Here is a 15,975-nt window from a genome sequence, read left to right on the forward strand (position 1 = left end):
TGTGTATGTGTCACATAAGGGCATTCACAGACAGCGCATTTTCTTTTTTTTCTTGCCGCACTTGAAATGTTTAAAAGCATTTAAATGAATAAGAGCGTGATCATATAATGTAAAGCTAGCCAACGGATGGCAGAAAATACGGATGCTGCGTTAATTGCGTTAAATATTTTGACACGTTAAACCAGACAAAAATTAATCGCATGCGTTAACGCGTTAACGTTGACAGCACTAATATATATATATATATATATATATATATATGTGTGTGTGTGTGTGTGTGTGTGTGTAAGTGGTGCAGAAGCAGCACGAACTGTGCATGCTTTCACACAGGAGTCTGGTCCTGATCCATGGCTGTTTACTACGAACACAACATTTATCCATTATTTTGATTTTAAATCCCAACATTGTTACTGAAAATGCTTTTTCAGCATGGTGATTCTTTTTTTACACAGTACAGTAATACAATCTTTCATAGACGTGTTTAAACGCAATAAATACCGTATAACATATTATTTAATGCTTTTTACTTTTGTATTTACTTACAGGTTGATATATTAAGTTGCTCAAGTGGCAAAACAAAACAAGACAAGGAAAAGTTAAGCTACACTGCTGCAGACGCCCCGCTCATGGAACGCACTGCTGAACTGCAACCGTGTGCAGTGAATCCTTTATATGCACTGTAAACCAGGTCAGTGTGGTGCGAACACTTTAATACAGCACTGTTTCGTCCCACTTTTGGTGTGTTTGGCTTTCTGTAAAGAGGGAGGCATGACAACAGAGTTAAGGATCCAAATTTTTATTCGCAAGAGTGGTCAAAACAGGCAAGGTCAGACACCAGCAAACAGGTAAAATCCGGGGCGAGACAAAAGAGTAATCCAAGTCCAAGGTCAAAAAAGAAGGCGACAAGGCAAAGCAAGGCAAGGAAACACAGAGGCTAGGAACAGGGTAAAGGCTAAACAATAATTAGCAGCGTGTGTGTGGATGAGTGCAAACTTTAAAGTGTCACTGATGGGAACAAGTTGTGGTGTGATAATGAGTTCCTAGGCAGGGGTTATGGGAAATGGAGTCCGGAGAAAACAAAGAAGAGAACCACAATCATGACACTTCCCATATCAAATGGAGTGTGCATGAACGCTCAAGTCTCCAGGAGAGCATGCGAGCACTGAATGATTTAAGCACTGGCAAGAATTAAAAAGAAATGCAATTTATATACTTTAGTGACGATGATAGTGCAGACACGATGTGATCTGATGCCATTTGCGCATTTTGAGAGAGAAAGTGCGTGCGCTGTGATTCACTCACGCTGTTTGTAAAATTATATTTCACAGAAAGTTTTCAAATTACTTTTATAAGTTATTTAATGAAGAAATATGAATTGTTCACCACCTTCAGCATTAAAATTATTTTACCTGCGCCTGACACAGACTGAGACGGTGCTACTGTATATCGTGCCAAACCTCTCACGGCAGCGTCATCGGCTTGATATAGTTTTTTTTTTTTAGATCGGCCTTTATAGAGACCTCCTATCAATCATCCCAGAACCATTATCAGCCGATAGTGATTGGTAGCCGATTAATCGGAGCACCCTTAATTAATATACTACATAAATGTCTTTTTCTAGCAGTGTTTTTGTGTGTGTGTGTGTGTGTGTGTGTGTGTGTGTGTGTGTGTGTGTGTGTGTGTGTGTGTGTGTGTGTGTGTGTGTGTGTGTGTGTGTGTGTGTGTGTGTGTGTGTGTGTGTGTGTGTGTATTTCCTCCAGTGCTTTTTGTGTGTTTCTTCCAGTGTTTCCTCCAAACTAAAATTTCAATATCATATTTTGGTTTTGGGATCAATTCTCACTATTAACCATTTTTTTTTGTTTAGTTTTTTAGCATGCATATTACTAGCATATTGACTGTTTATTAGTACTTAGAAAGCACATATTAATGCCTTATTCTGCATGACCAAAATATTTTAGGTCCCTTAATCCTACACAATACCTAAAATTAACAACTTATTTACTTAACTATTAATAAGCAGCATTTTAGGAGTTTTAGGAAAAAGTATTAGTTAACAGTGAGAACTGGTCCTCACTAAAGTGTGACCAAAATATGATACTGAAATTTTAGTTTTTAGTATAGTTATTTTTTCAACAAGTAAAAACAATTAAATAAATTACATTAACATACATTCAGACAAGAGTCAAATTTATATTTTTATATAAATATATATGTATTAATATTTTATAGTGAATTATAGTTTGATTGATTAACTATAAACACGTGTGTTTTCAGGACAACAGTTGTTTTCTTCATAATTATGTACGTTGTATGTTAATACAATGTATTTTGTCAAAATAATATTTTTGTACATTACCATTTACACTTTTTGCTATTTCATTAATTGCTATTTTATTATAAATATGTGTTAAATTGTATCTGGTTTTCCTTGGTAATGACAGTTCAGATGATGTTCAGAAATTGATTTTCTTAAAAATTAACATACCCTAACCAATGTTAGGTATGACAACCAGCCCCAGTGTTCCCTATAGATAAATAAGGAAAGGTGCTTAGATGGATTTACTTTTACATTAATTCACCCTACTGTGTCAAACACAGAACATACATTTCCCCACAGTAATAAAAAACATCAGCAATAAAACATCATGAAGCAGAATCACATAGACAAGTCGTTTCCTTTTTCTTCCATCTGGGTGTAAAATTTATGACGTAGAAGAACTGACCCAATTTAGACAGTGACTGTAAATCAGTCTGTAGTCAGGTGCGTGTGTGTGTGTGTGTTTGTGCCCTTGAGCGCTGATACACGCACAGATTTTCATCATAGCGTAAGCATCATGTATTTGTGTCAACAAGTTTTGTGTCAGAGCCAGTGAAAACTCTCTGCTGCACACCTCACTCTCTTGCCTCCATCTGTGGGCTGTTGTCACCATGACAACAGTCGGCCTCATGAAAACTCAACAAAAAAGAAATAAATATCTGCTTTAAACGAGAGAATGAAAGAGAAGTATGCAAACAGGGAGAAGGCTAGAGAGCAGAATGACCAAACAAATAGTGTGTACTGTATGTCTAGTGCATGTACAATACAATGAATGGAGTAAGACTGTGAAACAATGTTGTACATCTATACATACAGTACAGAAGCTAACATCAAAAAATGGACTTCCTGGAGGAGGTCCATAACATCTGGAGAAAGCTAACCATTAGCATATCAATGGCCATCGCTCATCTGCCACAGGAGCTTCCAAAGTATAATATGTGACTTGAAATCTGATATCTTAATCATAGGTGCTTGGGAGGTGCATAAAAATGACACTAAAGGCCCCGATATTCTTCAAACAAAATCGAAGAATCAACTGAAATGACGTAATTTAAAAAAAAAATCAGGTTGAAACAAAGTTCGTTTTGACCGTTCAAAACAGCTCACCAAAGCTAACTTTTTGGAGGAGTTTGTTTTGGCTCCTAAACGCCTTTGAGCTACCATTGATCCGTGGCGATTACGCAGTCAGTGGGTGTGTTCTGGAACTCCGCCTTCTTTGATGTGCCATTTTATTTCCCCCTGGTTTGTTTCCCATCCCAACATTCTTTCTGTTTTCCTTAAGTAGACGCACATACCACCACCTTATTTCTTCTTGTTCATTTTCTTTGACAATGAATAGATCAATGCTACTGCCAGATGTTTACAAAACTGTTCTTCTCTCACAGCCACCATCGTTGTTGTGTTTAGTTTTATTTACAACCCGCCTCCAGCAGCATGGGGGTGTTGGAATATTTGAAAACAGTATACTGTCGCTTGGGCTTTTCGAACTTCTTTTTGCCCTCAAACAAAAAATGAAAAAGAACTTTGTTTTGAAGTATATTGGGGCCATAAGCCCTTCAATTTAAATACTTGCAATTTAGCCTATATTTGTTTGCAAAAACATACAACAGAAAACATAGCTACTTTTGAATAGCTTATAAATTTAATGGTTTATTTGCTACTTCAACAGATCATAGAAATTAAAAAAATAATAATAATAATTCTGCCCCTCAATCCTGGAGTTCCTCATGGCTCAGTATTTGGTCCTTTATTTATTTTCCTTATAGATCAGATCACCCTGCAATGCCTTCTAATCATAGCTAATTTTGAATAGGTGTAAATGGAAAAATACATTGTTTGCCCACTGAATGGTGTAGCTACCAGCAGGGGCTAACTGAATCATGCTAACCCTTCAAATATGCCCCGTTATTTGTTAAAACAGCATTTACAACAGATTATATGATTATATATATCATGACATATTTGGTAGCATGGTAAACTATCATGGGACTGCAATAGTACTTTATTGTTACATTTACACTATTAGAGAATGATATATACAAACTGCAGTAGTTACTGCAATAGTAACATGAACATCAGATCCATTTAACCTATAGTCTCATACAGACTCATACACCATCAATTCCCAAATCGGTGTGTGTTAGGGGAGTCTTTGCTGATTCCTGACACACGAAGGTACTTACAACCCCAAACTGCCAACAGATAGAATGAAAGTGAGAGGGTGTGTGTGAAAGAGAGAGGGAGAGAAAGACCCACCAGCATATAAAATCTGTTACCATGGTGCCCACAACCATAGCAATCTCCAAGCAATCTGCTGTGTTGCCATGGGAACAGTAATCTCACCCGAAAGAGTGAGGGAGAAAGAGAGGAAGAGTCATGGAGAGAGAGGTAGCATCTTTTGTACTTACAGCAAGACGCATGATGCAGCAGAGACCCATTTATCTGTCGCTATAAATACAAACAGATCGATACTGGACATGTCAGCCAACCAGATTTATCTTATCCAACGTTTTTCACTTCTAGCATTGATCTGAGATTAGAAAACTCATCTTCAGATTTACGGTACACCCATTTAAAAGCACAGCCGTTCAAGGAGCTATAAATTACTTAATCATACATTCAAGGGTTTCCTCTCATGTTTAATTTTGGACCTGACATAACATCTTCTGGCTTGACACCATGCCATTTCATGATACTTGTCACGGCTCTGAAATAGCCTCTTAGGTCAACAGGGAACAGCTTTAACAATAATCAAAACTTGAGGGAGTGCAAGTACTGTATTATTTTATTAATGACTAGAGCAGGGGCGTTTCTCCGGGGAGCAGTGATTTTATTGTTAACTAAAGCTATCAAAAATAATTTTATCTCACTGAAATTAAGTTGAAATAAAATTTAAAATATACAAAAATGTATAATAAAAAATTCAATTACAAATATGTAAAAAAAAAATTATATGTATATAAAGTATCACTGTCCGAAAGTGAGACCACTGCATAAAGTTGCAGAAGGAGGCAATGTGTCTTTTGCTTCCCCGGAGCACATGGGTGTCTTACAATATTGTTTTTGATGGGATCACTTGGTGCCCTGGACAAGATAAGGCATGACCAAAGAAAAAACTGTTTAACAACTTGGTTTACATAAGTATAAGAAGTCCATAGCTAGTGGTACAGTTTCTCTGTAATGTGTAGGTGGACCCAGGTTCAAGCATGATTTTGAATTCAACAGCAAAACTGCACCTGAAATAGACAGCTGGATCTTTTATGAAAAAGGTCATGCAAGTTACATAAGGGTGAGTATATGATCTTCAGTTTAAAGTAAATTATATACAGAAGGTGCAATGTGATTGGACAAAAGAAATATAAATGTGTGATATGATTGATCAAATACTCTGTCAATGGTATAACGCCCGCTCTTTATGTTCGCATACAGTCCACAAATTGTTCTGGCAGGGTCAAACTGTAGGAATTGGACAAATTAATTATGAGGTAAACAATTCATCCCCTCAGACATCACTACTTATTGTCACATCCGAACTTGAAATTACTTTAAAGGGGTAGTTCACCCAAATATTCTGTCATTAATTCCTAACCATCATGTCATTCCAAACCTTTTTTCTTTTTTAGAACAAAAATGACAATATTTTTGATGAAATCTGAGAGCTCTCTGACCCTCCCATAGACAGCTACCATAATCAAGACACAGAAAAGTAGCAAGATTATCGACAAAGTAGTCCATCAGTGACATCAGTGGTTCAACTGTAATGTTGTTGTTGAGTAATTAATGACAGAATTTTAATTTTTGGTTGAACTATCCCTTTAAATGATCTGCGACTGAGGCGTGAGCACTCAGCTCAGTTAATTTACTGTAATACTGCACCTCCATGTCGGCAACCTTCATGACACCAACTGTGTTAAAAGGGAATTAGCTGACTAATGTTCTGAAAATAATGTGACTATTAATAATAACAAATAAATGACACATAAAATATGATTTTTGCTTTATAATTCTAAAATTGCTTTTGAAGTAATACAAAAATCATCAACACATTTTAATGAGACTTGATATGACTTGGTTTTAATAAATAGTATGTTTATAAAGAACGGTTCACTCAGAAATGAAAATTCTGTGACCATTTACTGTAAAAAAAAAAAATGAGTGTTTGAAAAAGTAAATTGAAAAAGAGTAAATTATGATTGTTATGTAAATTATTATTAGATTATTTGCGGGTGAACTGTCCAAATAAAGCAATATTTCACCCAAAAATGATACTTCTGTCATCATCTATACTTACCCGCCAAACCTGTATGTTTTCTTCTACTGCTGAACACACAAAAAAGATTTTCTGAAGAATTTTGATAACCATACAGTTGATGGTAGCCATTTACTTCCATAGTATTTTTTCATACTATGGAAGTCAATGACTGCTGTAAAATTCATACAGGTTTGGAACAACCTTAGGATAAGTAAATCATGACAGAAGTTTCTTTTTTATGTGGACTATGCCTTTAATATAAAAGAAACATACAAAAATATTATGGTACTAGTGTGTTGATAATGTCAGGTAAATGGTTTTTCATTTGCTTTCAACTTCGTAAACATCAAATGTAGCATGACTTTACAGTACATTTGACTAAACGTCCTGCCAAGAGGGGGCTTTGTCTTCTCATTTCAGAAGACCACCACACGTCACTGGTCTAGAGGGAGGCAGACATGGCTGTTATGAGTCTAGAAATAATTACAGTGTTTGCCCACCAGCTCTGGGTTATTTTAATGCATCATCAACACAGGGGCGACAATAATCTGCAGAGGATTTATAACGCATGAGGTGTTATGAGATCATGATATTAGTTAACCTAAACAGGATTTCAGATTAACCAAACAAAGTTTGAATCATACTTTGGTCTCTTATCTCATATTCAGAGCCACCTACTGTGCAATCTACATACATGAAAGTGGATGTTGGCTGGGAAGGTGTGTATAGGTTTTTCTAAAAGTAAGTGTGTGTTTATGTATTCATTTTTAATTAAAGCAAGTTAGAGGCTCCTGGGTGAACCAGAGATTAATTACCTTTACTTACACAGGACACCGTGTAATGATCAAACTCTTCCCCAGGGAAGCCTGTGGGCCTTGTAACATCGTGATACACCACCAACACTCACACACTCTAATGGATAGACCTAAAACACACACCGATACATAGACACACACTTCATCTCTGTATAAACGCACACAAACACTCCTTTGGGAATTGAGCTGCGTTAAAGTTTTAAAGCCAAATATTTTGAAAAGGCAGACTGTTCATTTTGTATTTTGTATTCTATAAGTGTGAGAAGAAAGGAGACAGAAAGGAAGTGTGTGACAGTGAGCAGAAAATAGTGTGATAGACAGAGAGAGAAAGACAGCTTGCACGACCGAAGGGGCTCACCAGTGTACAACTGATATCTTGACCTACTTCTGAAGAGTTATTGTCAGGGTCTTTCAGCAATGCCCAAAAGCATAATAAAAACGTCCACAACCACCTTATTAAACTTTCTGGGTGTCAGGTCTACTGGCCACCCAATGAACCTGAGAGCGGCAGCCTGAGGGGCTACAATTAACTGAAGAGGAGAATAAAAGCCTGGCAGCTTCACAAGCCTTAAGCACCTCAGAGGAGTCAAAGCAACAGAGAGACGAGCCACACAATCACACATGCAAGGGAAAACACAACATCATAACACCAACAAACATGCAAGGATGTAATATCTGCAAGATTGGGGAGACCATATACTGTATGTGTTTAGTCAATACAAAAATAATCAAAATAAATACATGTAAACGTAAAAACACGTAATCACGAAAAACGTAAATTAACGCTCTCTGAACTCTCTGACACTTCACTTTTTTTTCTTATTGAAATAACTGTTTCTTGTTAGATTTTTCTTATCAGTTATGTTACCATGACGTTTTTTTGCATTTGTGTATGACCCTGAGAACCTTCTATTATTATGACTATTTATTTAAAAGTTACTTGTGATGGACTTTGATTCGTAATGTGGCTTTCTCACTACTTGTGTTTTTAAGGTGGTTATCAGTACATTATAAAGACAGGGTTTTTTTTAGATATATTAATAATTTGCTATATTAACATTATTTTATTTTATGATTTTTTTTTACTGTAAATTTAATTTTAATCTGTAAAACCACAGTTGCTGTTTTTTACTGTAAATTTCAGTGAATTGTTTACTGTGTAATATATTAATAATAAACATTTAAAATGCATATAATTCAGTAACTTTTGACCTCATTATCTTTTTTTAAATGCAATATATTTGACAATAATAAAAGGCTGCATCTATTTAAAAAACACGTTAAAAACAAAACAAGAACTTGGAAATCAGTAGGATGTAAAATGCTAAAGGAATTTAGAACATCAGTAAGCTCCAAGCTTCCAAATGTCTATAAAATTGTGGGAAACTGTCTTCACAACAATTAAAATCAAGATTCATGAACAATAAAACCATTAAATTGATAACATGAATCATAATCATTGAAATTCAAGCACAATTTGAATAAAATCAATAACCAAATAGTCCGTGCAATCAATTTATCTGAGATAACTACTGTACATGTAACCTCATTTAATCTGGCTCTCAACCTTTATAGGGTAGATGTATCTCCTCTAACCTTCTCCAACCATGCCAAAACCTTCAGCTGACCTTCAGAGGAAGCCCTTGAGGCTGTCTCAGGCCCTTAACCATCACAGATCATGACCCATCCAGCTGAAAAGCCCTCCATCATCGCTGACAGATCCACCGGAGAGCATGGTGGGTGTTCCAGAATGATAATATAGAATCTTGGAATGCCATTTAAATCGTCTCCATTATGGTGGAAACGGATAATTAGAGTCCTCGAGGGGTTACTGGGTCCGATGCTTCTCATTCAGCCCACCACATAACGCTGCCATTCAAAATCTTCCTGTGTGTGCACGCATATGTGAGGTCCCAGGTGTGCACTGCAGGTGAATCTGCAATCCCAGAGGACTCTAAACAAAATAGTTTTCTCCATTCAGTGTTCTTCTTTGTGTTCTCCAGTGTTCATAAGATATAAGTGTCCTTATCTTCTCATCATCCAATTCAAAAATCCACTTCAGCAACTCTAAAGGCTAGTCTAACACATCCGCCTAATTACACAAATACAACCATCTTGTTCTACCAGATACTATGCCCGCTGGGTAATTGTAGTAAATCCACCATTCACAAATATCATAAAAGTGTTTTTTTCCAATTACTTTTTCCCTCATCTAAACAAACAAAGATTTTTGCAACAACACAACTATATGTCTTCATAACATGCTGTCCTGGCTACGTTCAGTTCAAGAAATATTATAAATGTTTAATTTAATGTTTAAGGCAAACCTTAACTATAGTGTTTTTTATTAATAATCGATGGTGCATTTGTATGCAGTGTGTTATTGACTGGTTCACGTCCTAGCTCTGCGCTGGAATTAAGTGCTCTTTTACATACACGCCTTAGAAAACAGCTTCCAAATTTAGAATATTTTAAAGTGTTTTCAGAGAGTGCAAAATGAAGCGATCGGAGGAATGTTGAATGTTTCCCTGCTAACCACCCCTCAAACACTTTACACAGACAACTGTATAAAATAAGAGTTCAAGAAGAAGAGAAGAAAGAATTGGTAACACTTCAGTTTAGGGACTAATTCTCAATATTAACTGATTATTGTAATGCTAATATCATATAGTAAAAACCCTGCAATGACCTACTGTATACGGTACATTATACAGTACACAACGATAACAGCCTCCTCTAAAAAAGAGGAAAGGTAAGTCCAACATCTGTTCTGTAAAAAATTGGCACGTGATGAATACACTGAGGGAACCCAGCAGACGTGTACCACAACTGTTCATATTAAAGTCTGGATGAGAGGTAGATTTTCATTAGCTACTGTTGCATTTTAAGATTGTCTCTGAGGTTAAATGTTTATTACATTAAAAGACGTATTAGAGAGCCTACAATTACGGAGTCTAGGTTAGTGAATGTAACACCGCACTTGTGAGCAATGCTATCCAGTTTGATTAGGTAATAGATTTAATTGGCGCAGGTAATGATTGCTGGTAGGTCAACAATGCTTGTGGCAAAATTGTAAGCTTTAGTCTAAATGCTCCCTAGATCAATGAGCAAAAACCCAAAAGTGTTACAATTATCTTCCTTTCCCATGTTTGCATATGCTTAGAGTTAATCAAGGGAAGGGACAGGCAGACAGAAAGAATGGGTGAAAACTAAATGCAGAAAAAAAGAGAGAGAGAGAGGCTGGGCTCCCACTGTTGTTCCATTCGGCTTCCTAATCCTGCTCTGCCTCGAGCATTCAATTAACTCCTCACCAGCAGATCAAATGACTGGCTAAAAGAGAGTGTGACCGAGTCTAAACGCTAATTAATACTTAGGAATCAATGCCCCTCAATACTAAATGTCAAATAACAGTACAAGAGAGAACAGGGCAGTTCAGATGTAAAGCTCACTTTTGTATTACGATGGATATTTATGTTTCTAAGATGAAAATAACAGCCAGGCCGGTACAGACACGTGGGCGCGGGCTGAATGTCAGAGGAGACATAATGGGGAAAGAAAAGTGAAAGGTGCTTCAGCGAGGAGCTCCAGCAGACCAACATTACCAATAATGCACTCTCTTTTTCTCTTTTGTTATCTATTTGTCACTCTCGCTCCTTCTTTCTGCAGGAGGTGTTACAGGTACAGTATGGCTATAATAGAATGCTGCTCGATCTAGGACTTGCTTTACACCTGGTGTTAGGTCCAAATTGGCTGATCCAATCACAAATTGTCAGGTGAGATGGATCATAGTTAATGGTTTGTTAATAGTGAGAACTGGACCTTCAAGAAACCCACCTGCAAAACTACAGTACTGTTAAAAGCTTTAGGCACTTGTGTAAAAATGCTGCAAAATGAGGATACTGTCAAAAATAATGTTATTAATAGATTTTCTTTATCAATTAACTTCTATTTACTAAATTAAATCAACATTTTTTGTGACCATCCTTTGTGTTTAAAGCAGCTTTTGCTCTAGGCGCACTTGTGCATAGTTTTTCAGGTAGATCTCTTGAAGCGTCTTGGAGACGTTGCCTCAGTTCTTCTGGATTTAGTCTTCTGGTTCTTCTTTAGTTCTTCTGGATTGAGTCTGTCTCAGTTTGTTCTGTTTCTTCATGTTATTTCAGACAGATTGAAGATGATGAGATCAGATCTTTGTCTGGAGCACTAGCTGCCAATCTAATCTCACTGGGTTATTACAATTAATGGCAAAATGAATGTTTGGAAATGTAAACTGATATTTCTTAATGGCACACTACAGCAAAATATAGAAATAACTGACTAAAAACCATTTTTATCTGCTGAAAATACTAGTGGCCTATTAATTTGGGCCACCACTGTATGTGTTCCCAAAAGATGAGGATGTGAAGAGTCAGTGGTAAAAAATCATTTTACAGTGACGCTGCAGTACAGCTCAAACCTTTCATTGTGTTCCCATCATTTACTGGCAAGTTTGAAATACCCAGATGTACGCCCTTTCATTTGTACCACCTTGTGCCTCTGGATCATTTACACGTACATTTATGCATTTAGCAGACACTTTTATCCAAAGTCACTTACAGTGCATTTAAGCTATACATTTTTTTTTTTTACCAGTATGTGTGTTCCCTGGGAATTGAACCCACGACCTTATGCTCACCAAATCTGCATTTTTGTTTAAAAATGCAGTAAAAACAATAATGTTGTGAAAATCGCAACAAATTATATCGAATGCTTTCTATTTAAATATATTTTAAAATGTCATTTTTCCTGTTTTCTGCATATTCAATGTCAAACAATCCTTCAGAAATCAAATATGTTGATTTGCTGCTCAAAAATCCATTTCTTATTATCAATGTTGAAAATGCTTGGGAACCATGATGTGGTTTTTTAGGATTCTTTGATGAATAGAGACTGCAAAAGAATAGCATTTATTTAAAACAGAAATATTCTGTAACACTATAAATGTCTATACTGACACTTAGTAAATTAAAAAGAAATAAAACTTACTGACCCCAAACTTTTGAACAGTACTGTATGTCAAATCACCAAGAAAATCTGGGATGAAAATGTTATCATGAAAATAACACCCATTATCCCAAAGTGCTGTATAAATGGATTTTCCATTAACGCAAGTGGTAAAGATCTGTCTCCTACAGTACCTACAGCATCTAACAGCAACCACGGTGTGTATGTATGTATGCATATACATGTACGGTATGTTTACATGTCTAGGGCTCTTTACCCTTTTCAAAACACTCCATTAGTTCGGAAACCCTCCTGAGCAGGTGTTGCAAGTGTGTGTCTGCTGGCAAGACTGCCTGTGTGCGTGTATGATTGCAGACCCCAGATGTCAGTGTTTGAACCCTGGCACCCCACTAAGCCTGACTCACCTCAGCACCTCGTTGGGGTTTGCTGACTTGTTTCCTTTCTTGTCAGGTGTGCCGTGGCATCCAGACTTAAGCAGCGTGTGAGGACCCCGATCCAGCATCATTGTGGAGGTTGCCATGGCGATAATGGCTACAGCATCACGCACTCGAGCCTCCAGTCCATAGTCCCACTCATCGTAAGAAACAGAGATCAAACCTGAGACACAGAAAGTGTTAATTCAGTATAAATACAATCATCTGAAATATACAGTATGTGAAGTTTTTGTAGCTAAATATTTCTATAGTTTTATTTATTTTGATTTATTTATTAATTTTAGCACTGAGGCTATAGTCAAAAACGGAAAAGATTTTCCCTTGCATTTTTTTTACAGTTTAACGTATACTCGACAAAAGTTGCCCCTCTCCTTTAAAATCAACACGTGCTGCGCATGTCTACATATCGAACATGTACTATGCACGCGCATGACATCACCGTTTTCAAAGATTCCTGTATTGGATGTTAACACAGAAATGATAACTGTGGCATTTTCAAAAACTTGCACTTTGAAATCCGTTTTCGAAAATATGTGTTTTCAGTCTCCAAAATGAACAGGCAAAAATATAAAAAGTTTCAGCCGTTTTTGGCTGAAAGCGTTGTGTAAACGCAGTGTTGGGGAGTAACTAGTTACATGTAACGGCGTTACGTAATTTAATTACAAAATTATTGTAACTGTAATTAGTTACAGTTACTAAGAAAAAATTAGTAATTAAATTACAGTTACTTATAAAATTTTTTACGATTACAAAGGGGATTACATTTGAATATTTACACACATCCACATACAGATTTAACTGATTTCTTTCCCAAATTGCACTGACTATTCTGAGACATACCGCCCTAATAATTTCCGGGATGCGGAAATACAGTCTGGTTCGTAGAATCCGGTCATAAAAACGGAATGCCTAACGCGGACGGAATATGCCACATTTTGGATGACTAAATCAAAAGTAGGTCAGTACACTTGAATCAAAACATGACATGGAGTAGTGTCTGTGAATATAAAGCCAAAACAGCAAAATATATGACTTGCACATTCTGCGTGTTGGAAATCAGGCGCGGACTGGACACCGGGACAATTCCCGGTGGCCTGGTAGCCGATTTTGCCTCACTATTTAATATAATTATTGTATAATTGCCTGCCGAATGTACTAAAGCAATCATTTGCGAATCCGCCATTTGATAATTAAATCTCTAAAAAAGTCATGAATTGTTCGTCATGACTCGCACGCTCTCCGCGCCTCCGCCAAACGGTTTGGATCAGACTCAGAGTAATCAACGCGAGAGAGAGAGAGAGAGAGAGAGAGAGAAAATAGAGTGTACTGCTGGAGCAGAGAAGCAGAACTCCTGTTCAGGGTTTCAGGTCAGTTTCATCTGTAAAGATGCTTTTTTATCTTTGTTTTTTTATTTATTTAATCAAGCAGCAGCACGTTGCTCATCAGTCATCACTCAAAATACTATATAAAGGACATCATTATTATCTGTTGTAATGTTACAGTAGTAATTTAGCTGAAAAAGAAATTCCGATTTTTTTTTATAGGTTTAGGGGGAGCTACGACAGACAACAACCCTTACGAAAATTAACATTTTAATATTTAACTATAAATCCAGAGAAAATGGTTACTATTGTTTAACTGTGATAACCAAAAATGTAAAATTATTTTACAAATTATTTATGTAAAAATAAATACAAATCCATTTGCAAAAAAAAAAAAAAGGTTATTTTACTTTTATATAGGCTAATAAAAGCATAGTAATTTTTTGTAAGGGAAAAACATGACTCGTGTACAGTATTAGGACTTTTCTTATAAAGATATTGTAGTATTGTAGAGTATTGTATTGTAAAGTATAGTTTTGAGTATACTTGATTATTAAAGTCATGAGAGAGATGGATAACAGGGCAAAATAAAGAGACTGAAGAGAAAAATGGAAGTGAAGTTGCAGTTCAGGAGAGAACTTTTAATTATTTTGCATGTCCCCAAATTAAAGATTTAAACCTTTTTTATGTCAGGTCCATACAAAAAATAGTTTTGTCCATGAATTTGTTTGTATGAGTTTGAATTTTCCAGTCTGAATTTTTTCCCCCTTCCGCCCCTCCTGTAAATTAATGGCAAAGACATGGTTTCATTTACTACACATAGGCCTACTGAAGCTCGCAGTGTTTTCAACCTCTGCCATCTCAATATAGGAGTACACGATCACATAAACATAATTTCTAGAACTGCTGTCTCACTTCATGTGCATTTTACTTATTTTGAGAAAACTATCATCATATACAGAGACAGCAGTTTAAAAAAAACACCAATTTTTCAGGAGTTTATTACACAGAATACGTCACATGCTTATTAGATAACTGTATTTAAGTTGATGTATATGCTTTTATTTATTATTCTTTAATTTTCACAAATTTAGAAAAGTAATCAAAAAGTACTCAAAAGTAATTAGTTACATTACTTTAATAAAGTAATTGAAAAAGTTACACTACTATTACATTTTAAACAGGGTAACTTGTAATCTGTAACCTATAACATTTCCAAAGTAACCTTCCCAACACTTTGTAAACGGCACCTTAAATGTAAACCTATTTATTTCTCTTTTTATTTTACATTTCTTAGATTTAAGTTTTAATCTAATTTTTATTAATATTTTATTTTATTTTAGACTTTTATATACCGAAAAACTATTTTTAATAGTTACAGTTATGGTTTTATTTAACTAAAACAACACTTCTACATATTATAGACGATAATAATAATAATAACATTATAATATAACACTTTTATATTAAAATTCAATACAATTTAGTTACAAGATAATCAGCTAAAACTTCACTACATTTGTAATGCTAAAGTGAATTTAGGCATTACAGCACAATAATTTACAGTATGAAAAAGTGAAACGTGAAAATGTATATTATTTTGAGATTTTACAAAGATTAGCAAGTGTTAGATCATCTTGAATATTTCGATACACTGAATCTTTTTTCAGTCAGAAACTGCTAGTAAATTTCACAAACAATACCAAAGAAACAGCATGCAACACTGAATTAAACAATTTTTATTTTGAAGAAAATTGTATTCTAATATTTATACAATATATACTGTATTTTCCGGACTATAAGTCGCACTTTTTTTCATAGTTTGGCTGGTCCT

General features: G+C 35.6%; 1 protein-coding gene across 4 annotated transcripts in view; it reads right to left on the bottom strand.

Moving 5' to 3' along the window:
- LOC132143896 (glutamate receptor ionotropic, NMDA 2B-like) overlaps nucleotides 1-15,975 on the bottom strand; it is a 97,672-nt gene that overhangs the window by 19,963 nt on the left and 61,734 nt on the right. For all 4 annotated transcript variants that reach the window (XM_059554507.1, XM_059554509.1, XM_059554508.1 and 1 more), the window contains exon 6: nucleotides 12,790-12,982. In XM_059554507.1, coding sequence (XP_059410490.1) covers nucleotides 12,790-12,982 — 193 coding nt within the window. The remainder of the gene's footprint in view (nucleotides 1-12,789; nucleotides 12,983-15,975) is intronic.

Source organism: Carassius carassius, chromosome 7 (genome assembly GCF_963082965.1).
Source record: "Carassius carassius chromosome 7, fCarCar2.1, whole genome shotgun sequence".
In the NCBI taxonomy this organism is placed as follows: domain Eukaryota; kingdom Metazoa; phylum Chordata; class Actinopteri; order Cypriniformes; family Cyprinidae; genus Carassius; species Carassius carassius.